The sequence below is a fragment of the Cydia strobilella genome, chromosome 13, assembly GCF_947568885.1.
Source record: "Cydia strobilella chromosome 13, ilCydStro3.1, whole genome shotgun sequence".
NCBI classification, from domain to species: Eukaryota; Metazoa; Arthropoda; class Insecta; order Lepidoptera; family Tortricidae; genus Cydia; species Cydia strobilella.
Genome location: NC_086053.1, coordinates 11036854 through 11054289, shown reverse-complemented (window position 1 = coordinate 11054289; position 17436 = coordinate 11036854). Strand labels below are relative to the sequence as shown.

Sequence of the window (17436 nt, the reverse complement as noted above, 5' to 3'; positions counted from 1 at the left end):
GGTGATGGGGTCAGCTTTCCGTATCTTTCGCTTCTACTTCGCCCAATCCATGAAGTCGTTTTCGGATACTTTGCACTCAATCATATTTTTTAAAACTACGTCCTTCCATCTTGTTTTCGGTTCACCTCTGCCTCTTTTACCAAGGATGGAAAATCGTAGTGATAAATTTTCAACGTAGTCTGGTGGTCTTCTCCTTACGTGGCCATACCATCGCAGCCTACTCTCCTGCATTTTATTAGCGGTGTCATGCACGCCCAGGCTGCCTCGCACGTACTCGTTGCGGATTTTGTCGAGCCTGGTAACGCCGCACATCCACCTCAGCATCTTCATTTCGGCAACTTGAATGGTATTTCATATTTCATATTTATTTATTGCAACCATGGTTTTATAGGTATTACAAATTCTTGGTAGTTCCACATGGACCCCGTGGGGGCATAGCAATATTACATGCATACTTAGGATCTAGTCTTAAATCTATGTGTATAATATAAAAGTAGGTCAATTTAGTAGTTTGTATGCACGTTCTTTTGCGTAACTTCCCACGTCTCGCTGCCATACACTCTAGCAGTCACCTAAAGAACTATTATCCTAAGTATGAGTAATATCGAAGAAAATAGAGTGTAGGTAAAGAGGGTTATTGTCATTGTACATTTTGTAGTCACACTAAATTTACTTTCCACAGAATTAAAACTAAAAATGAAAATGAATTAAAATATCAATATATATATACGAGTATATGCCTACTTGTATAATAAACTTTCTTTATCTCTTTATCTTTATCGTTATATAATTATGCTAACTTGTAATTAGGTATATGTTGATGTGCGTGTGATATCTTTGGATGTTACAAGGGTTTTTTTCTTATCTGGTGGTCTGTTTATCTTGCACTGACTTCGTTTAGGTTTACTTGTTATTAGTCCTATGGTAAAAATTGTTAAAAGCGTTATTGTCTGAGAAAACCCAAAGTTAAACGTCATAGATTAAGAGTAAATCCCATAAAAATACGTCAGATTACGTAGCTTATTGACAGACAAAGTAGACGCTGATAAAACAAGCAAAACAGAGTATGGAATGAAATGTAAGGAAAGGTAGATCATATTCAACACAATATTCGAAATAAATATAAACGCTTATCGAAAAGTTAAGGTGAATTAAGCTGGACTGTTATTTTTCCCGAAACGATTGCAATAGGACAAATTAATAACATGGTAGCAATTTGATGATGACACAGTATTGTTAAAAAACAAGTTACTGCAGTTAGTTATTACTTAATTTTTAAGACATTCGCAACCAACCTAAACCGGCCCCAAACCGTTACGATAAGGAATTTGACTTATTTAAATTACCCAAATAAAGAGTGGCCTCGACGCTGTCAATTCATACTATTGCTGTAATTAGATAAGTATCATGTGTAAAGTAAATGAAGAAGTTTATTGGTGGAGTTACGACGGATTTTCGTTTGCTCTTTATATTTGATCTAGATTACACTTTTATATTTAATGAACAAGCTGTTAAACATCATAGACGTAATTTCCCTATTTGACTCATGTCATAATACAAAGAAGAAACCTGTTAAGAAGTAATCAATGAAACATCACCGGATAAAGAACAATATGTTGCGTTACAGTCATTTTAAAAGTAATTTGATCAATTTAAATTTGGCATGTAACGAAATAAAACTAGATTTCTAATTTGCATTTAAAGCGACTGACGAAATATGGACATTTGCTTAAAGAAATGACGTAATAAATATACCGTTGGAGTCTTTTGATCCGTTGAATGGGTTAAGTTAGGATTGATCTCCCAGCAGGGAGCCTTTTTTGTCATTGAGTTGTAGATTTTGAGATACTGATCTAAATATCTAAATACTTACTATCGACAAAGTCAAAAGGGGTGTAATTACATTTTTTTTTAATTTTTTCTAGAACTGTTTCCTGGGCTAAAATAATAATAATATTGAAACTGAGTAAAAGCAACCTTAGAACACTTGCTATTAACGTGTAATAATCGTAATATAGTAATTGAATAGGCAAGATAACAAGTTTTTTATGGGACCATTGCATTAAAGCAATACAAAATTCAAAAACGATATTCAAAGTCTGACAATCGTACACAATGCACAAAACGTCCCTTACTTAACGGTACGTGATCGACGTAACGATCACCAAGCCGGACTGAAATAAGGAAAATTAGTGAAATATTGCTTTTATATAATAAAAATATTTAAAAAAATGTCTGAAGTAAAAAAAAATATGGCAACTGCCCTACAATTTTCAATAAAATGTAACAAATGGTAAAAGGAAACAAATGGTATAACCATGTTTTTTTTTTACTTTTTGAAAGTATATTAGGAAGTGCATGCTTCGCTTTGGGTCGTGTTGCGAAGACAGTGACTCCAGAGGTAGCCCGAACCTGTTATTTTGCTACTGTACACTCACTGATACAGTATGATGCAGAGCTATGGAGCCTCTGTGCGCAATGGGAGAGAGCATTTCGCCTGCAGAAACGTGCCGTCAGGATCATTGCGCGGGTGCCTGCTGATACCCCCGCCAAAGAGCTTTTCAAAAAACTTGGCATTCTTACACTGCCTGCAATAGTAATCATGCAGGTAGCTATATACGTGAGGGGAAACTTAGACTCCTTTAAAACGAGAGAGATGGGGTCTAATTACAACACACGTAACGCCGAGAAACTTGTAGGAATTAGTAGGAAAATAAAAAAATCTAATAAATTAACTCACGTAATGGGACCTACTGTCTATAATAATCTGCCACAAAACATTATTGACGCACCAAGTTTGTGCAGCTTTAAGCATCGCTTAAAAAAGTGGCTCGTCGAACGCCCGTTCTACACCTATGGGGAATTCGTTGCACACAAGGTCAGTGCCTAGAATTGTAGTCAAGAAAAAAAACCTCTATATAATAAATTTAATATAATTTTTTGTGACATGTGAATTGACTTTTGTTTCTGATCTTGATTTACTTTATTTTATTTTTTATTTTTGTTACACCTAATTGTATATTTATTGTTTAGATATTAATTTTAAGTTTTATCTCAATTTATTTTAACTGCATTGTAATTTGAAGTTTTTGACATGTAAATTGGTTTTATGAATAAAATTATTATGATTATGATTATGTATATTTTTTTGAATTTTGAAATTTTGAGGTAATGTAATGGAAGTATTTGAATTGAATTGAATGTGCTGTATTAATAATATTAATAATTTTTTAATGTCCAATCTATTGTTTTATCTAATAAAATTTGTTATCCAATTCAAGATAAGGAGTCAACATCCCAATAATAGCACTTTAGGGCCGGTACAGACGGACTGCAACGCGACCAGTGGTGTAACTAGGGGGGGGGGGCAGAGGGGGCAAGTGCCCCGGGCGCCATCCAAGGGCCAAAATGGGCAAAAGGCAGCAGCAGGGAAACTTTTGTCAGTCGTCAGGGGGCGCAAATTTGTAGACTGCCCCGGGCGCCATATCCTCTAGCTACGCCCCTGAACCCGACCGCAACTTGTATGGGAACTGCACGCCGACGTTGCAGTTGGCGTGCAGTCGGCGTGCTGTTCCCATACAAGTTGCGGTCGGGTTCAGGTCCGTTTGTATTGCCCTTAGCTTAACAAAACTTAAAAAAACTGAAATTGAATACGAATTGATTGATTTACTAACTTACAAAGCCATAACTACAATCTAGGTACCTATCACACTCAAGCGTGTGCTAGACGGTCGCTGACAAGCCTTCAGATCGTCTGACCTTGGTAATGTTTGTATGACATTTTGTTGGAAACAACTGTCTACACGGTCCTTCCAGACCAAGGCCACGCGGTCCGAGGGGCTTGTAGGCGACCGTCTAGCAAGGGCTTTATAACGATGATCACTGGGCGAATAATTAGGGTCATCCAAAGCCAGGAAAATAGAGATATAATTTATACCTAAACTATTGTTATAAGTATTTTGTACTTTGACAGTTATCTTTATTTATCTCATGTTTGAACGCACCTAATTGAGGATTGAGATAAAATTTTATTTTAGGTGTTAGGTTTTTTCTTAACAATTTTGTTAGTTTGACATATAAATCTAATACATGTTATGCTGTCTTTCACTTTATTTTAGTAATCTTTAGACGAGAGTATTATCTCCGTGCAAACAAGAGTGCCTTTGAAACGGAAGCCAAGTGTAAACATAACATTACTACTTATGTCGGCTACGGTTTAAATTTCGTTTCATATATGTAACTTGTAACATACATAAGAACTCTTTGCAACACAGTGTTTGGGACAGCCGACACTATATTAAAAATGATGAAATTCTTCGTTAAAAAAACCTCGGTAACGTAGAAATTTTACGCAAGATGTCTCCTGTTTCCTCTTTAGCATGTGTTGATGGGTGCATTTTAAGGACTGATCTGGGTAGTCCTGCAAATATTTAAGAAAGTGAACGTGCACCGAGCACGGGTTGCGCGCACGCGCACAATAGCGCAGTTCTGTGCCGTCGAATACTTTTCATCCCTGTCCCACGACTTTCAGAAACACTCGTTCTGCTAAATGTTGACTTCGCCCTGGCCAATTGGAGCATTCTACACCAAAATCACATCTCGAGAACATCAATTTCATAAAAACAACATAAAGTAAGTACGTATAATATTTACAAAACAGCAAGTACTTGAGTTTAAAAGGAAAATTTATCTAATGCTGTTAAACAATATATATTAAAACTTCCTGACCATAAACATATTTAAACAAAATAGGATTATTGGAAAATCCATAACCTTATGAGTCTTATGACGTTATATATGACGCGATATCTTACGTAGAAGCGAACCTTGAAACATTAAAGAACCAAACCCAAAAAAAAGACTTCCACTTATCTTAAAGAGCAAGCAAGCTCGGCCGAATTTCACCTTCCCATACAAACGGAGTTTCGTTTTCATTTTAAAACTACGTGTCGGATTGTAATGAAACTGCACATACAATGTTATGAGGTATATCTAGGTCTGCAATTAATTTATATAGCTCCAGTTTATCAAACAAACGAAATAGAGCAGAAACAAGTTTTGTATGAAAAATTAAATTCGCTGTGTTTTTTTAACCATGGTATCTGAAGCTACATAAACCATTTACAGACATAGATATACCTTATTCAATTGTAAGTACAAAGTTTCAGAGCAAACTAGCTACTCGTTTTAAAATGAGAGCGTAACTACGTTTGTATGGAGAACCGAGCTTGCCGGGGATCCTTAATATCCTACTAGACTGCTAAAATAGGCAATATCAACGTATGACTTATTCGCATGCCACATACGTGTACACGCTTCAGATTAAACAAAGCTACATAACATAAAGATGACCGTAGGTTTGATTTGCTGACACAATCCTTACTTAGCATCGTTACAACTAACATCTAGACTCAACAAGGTGTCTAGTGGCAACGCGCAGCGGGCATCAATTGAAACTAAAGATTCTAATCGCCACTCAAGCTCATACAATTATAAGGCTTAGGTTGTTAAGGTTGGGGTTAAAATTGCGTGTGCACTACACCAGTTGTAGTTTGATTTGGTTGCATGGTTGAATGTTTGCGTCGGCGCTTTTGATCGCGGCACAAAAGGCGCCGCTATGGGTCGTGTGTCCATCGCCCACCTGACCTATGTTTGCAGTGGGCCATCAAAAACGCTCATGTCGTGAAACATGGTGACATGCGTCCAATATGTGCGGGTGATAGGGTTGGCGAAGTGTAGTGTTCGAGACTCGAGAAAATACGATGGCAAAGGTTTATGCACTACATCTGTACTCGTGATCATAATAATCACAATCATAATCATAATCAATTATGTAGGCCTTGTACATATTTACAGAAAATTGACTGATGTACAGATCATCATCTGTATACAGAATCAATATCTATTGGCATTCTTTTGTCATGTGAAATCATTTACTACTAAACGAAATCATTTATTAGGTCCTTACTGTTATATTATTACTTAAGGGATACATCGTCTAATAAAAATGTAAATACATACAAGTAGCTAAATGCTATAATTAATTTGATTAGGTAAAAAAAATGTGCACTTAATGTCTAAGTAATATTAAAGAGCAGCCACTGAGTAAATTAATCAGAAAAAATATAAATTTCATACAATTTGTCACATTAACTAATGACATACCTATATTGCATCGATCACTGTTGACTAGTGCAATTGCAATGTCTACAACTAGGCAGGTGCATATTAATCCTCACGGAATTATATCCATTACCTAATGAAATAAAAACATAGATTGGTAATTATATCAAAAATATGCCACTTTAGTACCTCATGCCTTGAGCCACATTAATAAGTAAGTATATTAGGTATTAGTTAAAAAGAGTCATTTTCCGACAGTGTCAACAGCCTTACATTCCATATTTTTGACATGTTCGTCAGAGTTTGAAGAAGTAGGTAGTGATATTTTTGAGAAAAAATACATATATACTAAATAGGTTATAGAACAAATTTCTCGATATTGTTGTTCAATATTAGAGAGACGACTTAGAGGACTTAGAGTACTTAGACGGTTTTTCGTATTTTTCGTATAAGTAGGTACCAGTATTACATACATACATCAAATGAATCGAATGGACATTTGTTAATTTACAGTGTTTTTTACCATTTTTACTAATTATTAAAAGTAGGTAGTTATGAACATAGATACCCCGGGGTTTTGTGTACTTTATAACTTCGTTTTTTCTAAAATACTTACCAAACTATGAATTATGAGCTCCAAATTTGCTTAGAAGTGTTAAAATAATTTCTGTTTTAACCCCTAGTATGCTTATGAAATGTATTAATGTACCAGTAAACGTTGGACAACCCTAAGCTAACACGAGAGACGCCTTTATCATACCCATGTCGAGGTCGACGAATGTGAAATGACATTGATTATTAAAATCATAAGCCGACGAAATAATAAATTCGGAAATGACCGCTGTCGTGTTGCTATTGTTGCTAACAGAATCAAATGGGGATTTGATATATCAATCAAGTATTTCTTAAGTACTAATGTATCTCAAATTGCAATAATCTATCTGATAACGATTTTGTAAGTGTCTTTTAAAATAAAGGAGGTATTCTTTTTTATTAATTACCATTACATAGGTGTTTGCCAAAGACCGTCTTAGAAAAATGTTTATTCTTCAACTCTTCTTTAAAAAAAGGGAATATTCACATTCGTACCTTTTACCTTTGACCAAGATAAGATAGATAACGAACACAGAACTTAATGGCCTATAGATCATAGCAATAGCAACTATCGATCGCAGCGTACCTACCGCATCATTTCACAGCATATACCTATAGACCTACTCATGTACCTAATCAATAGCAATTCAAAGAATTGCATAAACCAAACAGATGTACTGAAAATAGGTACCTCGGTACTATAATAACCTTGTTATAGGTATATAGGTACCTAAACCCAAAGAGAAACATACCTACCTTTCTATTAAATACAAATCTTTCCTATAATCTAGAAGAAGTACCTAAAACATAAACTCACACTGCTCTCCTCTGTGAAGTAAAGGAGTCAGAAGTAGAAAAATTATGTAAAACATTATTTAGGTGTATGCTACACTTATACTAGTGAGGATATATTTATTTAACTAAAATAAATTACAGTAAAAAAATAAAAATAAAAGATACTTAAACAATAAACAAATTACAAACTAAATAATAATACTAAATTATACTAAAGTAAAAATAAACTTAAAAATACTTACATAATAAAGCCAATTTCCAGTAAAAACACATATTTCTGCACAACACGTATAATTTGTAAAGTAATTTTTAAAAATTAACATAACCAAAACAAACATTTTTTTTTTACGGTCCGCTTTCCGCACTGGCGTGAATTGGTGTACGTGCGAAAGATATCGGCGTATAAATTTAGCTGTAGAAGGAAAGAAATGGATTAATGAGATGGAGATTATGGACGATAATGGCTGTTTCAACGGGTGATAGGTACCTAAATTTAATGCCGAATTTTAGTTTCGCCTGACAATTAGGGGCAATTAAAATTTTGAAAATGCCGTAAAGAGATACGGAATACTTATACTAGTAGTCTGGATCAGGAGTATCAGGACCCTATCAGTCTAAATCGCATGTCATTAGAAAACGCCGGATAACCCCCAACACCTTTGTAAATATGTACTTTCATTAATGGCTTCACTGTAACACGACATGTGTTCACATTAAGACTGTGGAAATAAGATTAATGCGCTATTAGTTCATACACTAATTGATATATTCGTTTGATATCATTATACATTATTGAATTAATTATTTAGCTGAATAAACGAATTAATTAATGAGGTCTTGTGATAACATGTGATCTGATGATAAACAAATGTAGAGTTAACTAAGCAAACTCTGCACACTTTGCACGGAAAAAGTATGTAAACACCACAAATCAATTCAATTCATTCCATTTCTGTAATGGCACTTTCAAAAATGGACCAAATATCGGTGTAGAATTAGGGTTGGTTGCACCAAACCGTCTGTTGTATGGGAAGTTTCATAGATTTCTGCTACGTAACGTTGATCAGCCTGTTAACTGTGGTTGGTGCAACTGGCCTCAGACGGACTAAGTACTCTCTTTAAAATTCTGAAGTAGGTACCTAAAGATGCTTACCTACCTATAGTTACTTTTTGATGTACGTACGTAAAGCCTGTACACGAAAAAAAGTGGTCGTGGATGATCTGGTATATCTTTTTACCGAATGTAACATTAACACCCTTCCCAAAGAGGTCATTGACTCAGCTAGTGAGGCAATATTAGTAAGCAAACTTAAGAAAATGCTAATTTGTTTAGCTTGTTACACAATAAACGAATTTATATTCAGAACTGCTGATGTCCCAAACTGATGTAATTACAAAAATATATTAAAACAATGTAAAATAACTGAATAATTTAATATTGTGATAATCTACTCTATTATGTATTATTGTGATAATGATGTGTATGCTGTGTGACGTGTAAAATTATTCATAATTTTATCAATAAATTTCTCATTCTCTCATTCTCATTCTCTCTCTGTACATTTTCAAGATTTTTTTAATTTTAATAATTTGTATATACAAATACAATACAATAAAGATAAAATCGTATTTTAATGTATAGGTTTGTGTAAGTTTTCGCCAAATAAAGTCCATCATACCTATCATTGCTTGTACTTACAGCGTTTTTTGACAATCTTCACTCGCTTCCCGCTACAATGTCACAACTACAAGCTGTTTTCGGCAGATTAGAATGTCATCTTACCAAAAAAATACTTCTTGAAACTCATTTCTATTTGTGGTAGTCAGGAAGACTTTCTACTCCAAGCACTGAAAGTATTTTTTATATGAAGGGCATTTTTTTGTCAAAAAGTCAAATTCACCAAAGTTAAAGAACCGCAGAACTATCTCAATGAATACAATTAGAAAAATTACTTGTGAAAAAAGGACGTCATAACATAAGGTATAATTTGGATTATCTAATAAAAAATAAACAATATATTTTGCAGGAAAACTTGGAAAAGACTGCCAGAAGACGCTGTACAGGAAAACATTGGTACCATGGGATATATATTGCTAAAATTCATAGAAAATCTAACGGTATAATCATGTTTGTATTTTTAATATGTAGTTTTATATCCACAAATTACCTACGTACTACAAAACGCGCTGCTTGAAAATTCACATTCATATAAAAGATTTACACTATTATGCATGACCACTTTTTATCGTGGACAGACCTTAATATACAGTGTGGAAAAAAATCATGGGCCCTGGAGGGAAAGTGCCTTAAAACCTCAGGTTAGCTCAGACATTCTTTTATTTTTTAGATAAACAAAACTGCATTTATAGATTTTTTTTAATTCGCTTGTATCGCCTGGGAACCGAATCGACAAAAAAAAACTTTTTCTATATTATTCCACTAGTCGATACAGTTCATGTCTGTGTTAAAATTTCTCCAAGAAACATTAGGTCTCCTACTCTCACACTCTTCTTTAGTACAAAATATCCATAAAATCGCATATTTCGTATTTTTTAAATTTTTTGTTTGTACGATTCCTGGACGAGGGAAGCGAATTAAAAAAAACCGGCCAAGTGCGAGTCGGACTCGCGTTCCAAGGGTTCCGTACATTACACAATTTAAACAACGTATTTTTTATTTGAAATGTCTTTAAAAACCCTTAGGGGTCGGATCAAAAATAAGTAATTAAGTCTGACTCACGCTTGACTGCACATTTCTAATTTTCCTGTAATCTATAGGTAAAGATCTATATTGTGTATTTTTTTCTAAATTTTTGACCCAGTAGTTTCGGAGATAAAGGGGGGGGGGGGAATGGTCATTTTTTGCCTATTTTCTTGAATAACTTCTAAACTGTTTATCTTAAAATCATAAAAAAAAATATATTTAAGATTCCCACAATGAGCTCTTTCATTTGATATGTAACACGATATAGTTTGAAAAACTTTATTTTTTAATTCTCTCATTTACCCCCAAAAGTGGCCCCCATACTTAAAATTCATTTATTTACGTTACATGTCCGTCTTTGGATCACAGACCTACATATGTCTGCCAAATTTCAACTTAATTGGTCCAGTAGTTTCGGAGAAAATAGGGTGTGACAGACGGACAGACAGACAGACAGACAGACAGACACACGAGTGATCCTATAAGGGTTCCATTTTTTCCTTTTGAGGTACGGAACCCTAAAAAATCTTTGAATGCAGTTTTTTTTCTAAAAATAAAAGAATGTCCCCTTTAAGTATAATGAGATTAATGAGGTTTTGAGGTACTTACTTTCCCTCCAGGGTCCATGAATTTTTTCCACACTGTACACAAGAAATTTAAATACCTAAAAATAATATTTAATGCTACTTTCCAAACTTTACATCAGAGAAAAAAAAAACATTTATGTAGTTAATAGTTTAGGATCTTTTTGACCTACCTATAATTATCTACATGGATGGCTTTTATGAATTATTAACGATTAACTATAACGAGTTGCATATTAATTTTAGTTGGGTACCGTACCTACCTACCAATATTTTATATGCTGTAGATAAATAGACAAATTATTTCAATCTTCTATCTACCGTATGTAAAGTTAGTTAAATAGGTAGTAGAGCTAATATTAGGTGAACTTTTCAGATTGAGCTGATGGAGTGAAAAATGGGCTCTAATAGATGCTGACTTTACCTACCTATATTTTAAGACCTATAAAAATAGGATAAAAACCCGAATCTAAGTTTTCACATAACGAAGTAAGTATTAGGTCAAAGCTACACACGTGTCACGTGTATAGTGGTTGGTAGTTAAATAATAGCACTCTTCGCTTTTCAGAATCTTTAGTTCCCTTACAATATGGACAAACGTTTGTTACAGAAGTTTCACTGAACAAACAAAAAACTAAACAAATCGGCCAATTAGTCCATACAAATGATTTAGCTTTCACTACTAAGGCTATCGTGCCTCGTACCTAGCTGCAATAAAACGTTTTAAAGAGACCGAACAAAACCCGACATACAAAGACTTGCCTACGAAACGCAATTAGTAGAGCAATCCGCTCACCTAATAGCTTCACTGGGGACGTTGTGTCACCAAAAATTTGCATTGAGCTGATCCAGAACAGCTTAAGAAAACAAGCTTTAGTATGAAAAGGTCCAAGGTTGGACGGTAAAATTGGGAGCATAGGGCTTAGTAGAGTCGTTTAAGTTGGTTGTTAAAGCGATTCGCGATTATTGCCGATCGATTCCGAAGGCAGTGCTCGGTAGGCCCCGCCTCCTGGGAGGGCAGCTGCTTCGGGAGCCGAGCCGACACAGGCGCCGGCCGCGCGGCTCGTTTGATCTCCCCCTCCCGGCCCCACGCGCAAACGCAGGCCCCGATAACGAACGCACACAAACTCATAACGCTCCGCGCTCTCCCCCAAGCAGGTTGTGTCGAAACCGGTTTACAGACGCATACAGTGAAGTGCTAAAGACACAGTGCCCTAGTGTTTAGTTTTATTTGTGGAAATGGAAGATAAGCCGTACAGTGTGGACAGTTCTGACGATTTTGTTATTGAAGAAGAGGAAGAACAAATCGTTGACAATCACGGTAAGTTTTGTGTTTTTAAATATTTTTTGATGGTTTCTTCCTTTTTATTTACGCTTTGAGAAGTTTGAAGTTTATTGACATTTCATGTGTGGAGAATTAAGAGTAAATACAATAAATACCTAATATACTGTTTTTTTTCTTCAAATTTTTAGTCTTTAAACCATATTATCATTTCTAGGAATTAGTTTTTGATAGACGTTGATTTGTTATTCAATATAGCAATATAAATTCGTAAGTGGGCAAAAGCGACGATGTTCTTAGTTTATATTTTTTCCACAGGCTATCCTCCAGACTTTCCGATCGAAGCTTTGGTAAAGCTCGAGCGTCCGTCGCCTCCTCTGCCGACGCCGCCGCATACGCCCACCGACGACACGCCTCCGGCAGTTGTCATCTCCCGCCACCAGCCCCCCGTGTGGCCACCCGCTCCTCACTACCCCACCTACCCCCGGCCAGCCATGCAGACACCCTACCCCTACGAGAAAGCTCCAGTCCCGAATTACTCGCACCCTGCGATGTCTGCCTATGTCCAAGCTCAAGTTGCGACTCTACCGCCAACGGCTCCGTACCACGCTATGCTGGTCAACCAGTGGATCAGAAACGCGGCCCTGTATCATCATTCATTAAGATACCCAGGAGCGATGGCCCAGAGAATGCCAGGAAGAAATCCACCCCCTATGAGGGCTCCCGGTGTGCCCGGCACGCGCCCTAAGAAACAATTCATCTGCAAATATTGTAACCGCCAGTTCACCAAATCATACAATCTGCTCATTCACGAAAGGACCCACACCGACGAGAGGCCCTACTCCTGTGACATCTGCGGAAAGGCTTTCAGAAGACAAGACCATCTAAGAGATCATAGGTAAGATATCGATAATTTATTACACACTCTTGATATAAAGCCTCGTGCTCGGACAATATAATGGTCCATAAAACGCTATTAGTAATCAATTGTTATTACAATAACCACAAATTAAATTTAACTTCCACTTCTAATACAGACCGGGTGATTTAAGATGTGTTTCAAGAAAGTATTGTTGACGATAAGAGGTAAAAAAAAGAATTAAAAGTTTACCTTTTTGTGAGGTCGAGACGCGGCGGGCGCACGCGTCCCAAGAACCGGTTAGGATTTTTACGATCACCATATCTGTTTCGCTCCGCCGTCGAACAAATTACATGTTATATTTCTTCGCTTTTACGAGACAAACTTTTTCCTCCTAAATTCATTACCAATCTAATGTGTCCGTAATGTAGAATTACATCAATTTTCATTTCAAACGTTTATTATTCCGTCGCCTTATTGAGCCATAAATAATGCTAGGTGTTTGTTTACTTTTAACGCCCGTTATAAGAGAGTGGAGAGAAAGTTCAAAATGCTTACTGTTATTTTTCTATTTTCCAGGTACATTCACTCTAAGGAGAAGCCGTTCAAATGTAACGAGTGCGGTAAAGGATTCTGCCAATCCCGAACTCTGGCAGTGCACAAAATTTTGCACATGGAGGAATCTCCCCACAAATGCCCAGTTTGCAGCAAGAGCTTCAACCAAAGATCCAATCTGAAGACCCACCTGTTGACGCATAGTGACGCAAATAAACATCACTTGGAACACCTCGAGGGATGCCAGGAGGTGTCATCCACGAGTCATCCTGAGAACTCTTTACTCGATCTCTCTCAGAAACCTTCCCCACCGCTGCAGTCCTACCAACAACAGCCTGAAGTTAGTGCTCAACAATCACCTGTCGATGCGCCAAAGAAGACATTAGGATTCTCTATAGAAGATATCATGAAGCGTTAATATGTCTAAGAATGTATTTGTAGCTTTGTTACAAGTAGCTGTACAGTGCTAATTCAAGATCTTACGTAGTATCACTTGCTAGTTACTGATTTAGAATTTCTTCAAGTCAAGTGATTACTTGATTAGATGCGTTCTGTTTTTTGCCAAAGAAATTTAATTTCGACTGATTATTTCCAATAGACACATCCTGAGTTAAATAACCATGTAAGATACAAATACATTTAGAAAACAGGTCCTCGTTTCATCTCTGTAAAGACTGAAATATTTGTTTTAGCAAATAGTGATTGTTGTTATGTTTTCTTTGAAGTTTATTTTATTGTGATAGTCTTACTTAATTAGATTTAAGTACAAACTAAAGTTACCGAAAAGTATTACCTTTGTTTTAAGTACCTACATCATTTATTCCAAATTATGTGGCTATGACAGTTTTGAGCATATTCAAATTAATATACATAATGATTGTAGTGTGTTTGAATATCTGGTTAGTTGTAATTTGTACATTCCTGTAAATATATATATTTGTAAATTATTTTAAGTCATCATAAGTTAAGTCGACGAGGCTATATTAAAAATCTTAATTATGAAGAGAAGTACATGGAGTGGAAAATTTATTTCCTTGTTTTATTTTACACATAAAATTAATTGCTACGAATTGTACTCTTAGGCAGAAGCAAAGAAAAAAAAACCGGCCAAGTGCGAGAGTACTTTTTAGTATTTGTTGTTATAGCGGCAACAGAAATACATCATCCGTGAAAATTTCAACTGTCTAGCTATCACGGTTCATGAGATACAGCCTGCTGACAGACAGACGGACAGCGGAGTCTTAGTAATAGGGTCCCGTTTTTACCCTTTGGGTACGGAACCCTAAAAAAACTAACAGGCAAGCAATTAAGATGCTAAAATATATAATATGAAATTCTAGATAGGTAGATGCCTAACTTAATTTGTAGTAGCTTTTTCTCATTGGGTATCATTGGGACAAATCTAAATCTTGTCGAATGCAGTCAACAGACATACTTTTTAGAACCATCAAGCAATGTTTTAACTATAAAACTCCCGTGAGATTCAAACATTAAAATTATTTTAAAACGGGTCACTCACATCGAAACAGGTCGAGCTATTCGACTTAATAATACGTGAGTGACCCGTTTTAAAATAATTTTAATATGATCCAGCAAAGTTGTTTAACAGTTTCATTAAAATAGGCCTTTAGTTTAAAAATAATAATATTCAACATCCTCCAAATACACAATCTGAGTGGAAATATTTTCGCTGCAGCTTATGAGTAAAGTTCTATGCGTTAAATTTGCGAGAAATTATAACAGACTGCATGTTCTTTACATATCCATCTAACATTTTGTAGTCATAATTTATCATTACCAATAATACTACAAAAAATAATGGCCGTAAAGATAGCGTGACGTACTAACTACCATTATAAGCTGAACTATGACATTATAGTTACCGTTACATAGACAGACAGATAAATATTACAATACAAAAACAATTATAATTATAGGGCTGCACATTATGAAATGATAATCAACTTAGATGATTGAAAGTGGTTTGCGAAAGGAATATTCGTGACGGTTAGAGCTGTAATATTTGGTAACAATATGTTTAAGAAGTCATTTATAAACTATATGTGTTTAACGGCCATTGTTTTAATAAAAGTTGCATGTTTTGAGAAGACATGCTCCTTTTCAGGTCCTAAGCTCAGAGCAGTGCGTTTTGGCCTTGGGTAAAAATTGGTGAAGAATATGGATTAAGGACTTATGGGTATACTAATACCTACCTGTACCTACAAAAGGCAGATTTAATGCTATACCTAATATAAGACATTGGCAAATGCTCTACCAGTCAACCTCCGGCTGATTGTAGACTGGAAATTACTACTTACCTACTATCAAACCTAAATAAAACTATGAGTTATGATTGGCATTAATAGTTTTAATAACAAAACTTCCGTGAGACACAGACATATTAAATATATTAATAACGGGTCACTCACGTGTGTGTGTTCGTGTGTGAGCATTTTCGACTTAAAACACGTGAGTGACCCGTTATTAATATATTTAATATGGCATTAATAGTAATAGGAAATACCGTCAAATTTTTTTAGCAGCTAACAAAATAAAAACTTAACGTACCTAAAGGTAAACGGTTACGATCTATAAAATAACCAAACCCTCAAAACAACTAAATCAACATTCTAAATATAAATAAAAACCTTGATCAGCCAAACCATTTTCATCTAAATAATAAAGTCACACAGTATACAGTAACGATTTTCTTTTACTATTATGGGTCTCCAAAACGGCTCATAATAGGCGAAGTATGATTAAACCCAATTTGGGTCGGAAAGGTGGAATTACATATTAAATTATATTCCCCACGGGTTGGTGGCGCCACCTAGTTCCGAATGGCTGAACTGAGCGATGTCATCTGTCGCGACGCGATGTCGCTACGGGTAGCAGAATATTCAGAAACTCAATACAGAGGCGAATGGGTAATCCTATCCTATGTTAGGGATACTTTGAATTGAGACCGTCATCTGTCCCTTGGAATTTTATTATACCTACTTAAATTATTATATGTGTCGTTTTCAAGCAAAAGGTACCACATTGTCGCTTGCCATAAGGACGCTCTGACAGGTTTTTCGTATAAACATACAAGCAATTGCGTTGGCATCAAATGTATGTATAGGCATGTCGGTATATTATTACGTATAAATAATATCAATACTCCTATTATCCGTATTATCACATAGTTACATGTTTTTAAAATTATTATTGCTATGTGATTTTGCGTTAGTTTTATTTACTATTAAGCTGTTTAATTTTTCATGTTGGCTGACTAGGAATATGTTCAAGAGTTGTCGTTACAATGCGATACATAAAAAGTAGCTACTTGAAAGGAATATTTAATTAAACCACAGCTAGGTAAATAATTTCAAGTAAATTATATTAAATATAATTAACTTTTATGAAAAAATTTCATAAATATAGTCATTTGCACAACGTTTTTACGGGCTAAAAATTGTAGATCTATATAAAACCGATGACATATAACCTTGAAACCGCCAAACTATTTCGCGATCAAAGGCATTTCGTGTGAACCGATTAGATTTCTCCAATTTAATTGCGTAAATGACTAATTTTGCCCGTCTTAGATTGATGACTGAAGCCGTAACGCCCGCAATTTGCCAGTCAATGGAAATTGCAACGATCCCTCTGATTGAGCTCTAATCGCGCTCGAATTGGTCGAATTCGAGAATCGACCCAAACATTTTCCCATGACTATTTCGAATTTATGTTTTTAATCGAGGATATATAATTGGCCTATTCCAAAAAATAAAATATATAAAAGGTAAACAAAAAAAATACAAATTCAAAAGAATAGAGAATAGGTAAATAATACAGATACCTAAATATATTAATAAGGACGTCAAAGTTTATACTTTTATTACTTTACATTTTGTGTAACAATAATAAACTTGTGAGGTAGGAAGAGTGAAATATG

General features: G+C 35.3%; 1 protein-coding gene across 1 annotated transcript; it reads left to right on the top strand.

The window, feature by feature from the left end:
* Window positions 1-11352: 11352 nt before the first annotated feature.
* On the top strand, window positions 11353-14525 carry LOC134746620 (protein odd-skipped). The gene is made up of 3 exons (XM_063681050.1): window positions 11353-12121; window positions 12401-12980; window positions 13521-14525. Exons 1-3 carry the CDS (start codon window positions 12040-12042, stop codon window positions 13912-13914), a joined length of 1056 nt encoding a protein of 351 aa, XP_063537120.1. The 5' UTR covers window positions 11353-12039; the 3' UTR covers window positions 13915-14525.
* Window positions 14526-17436: the final 2911 nt, after the last annotated feature.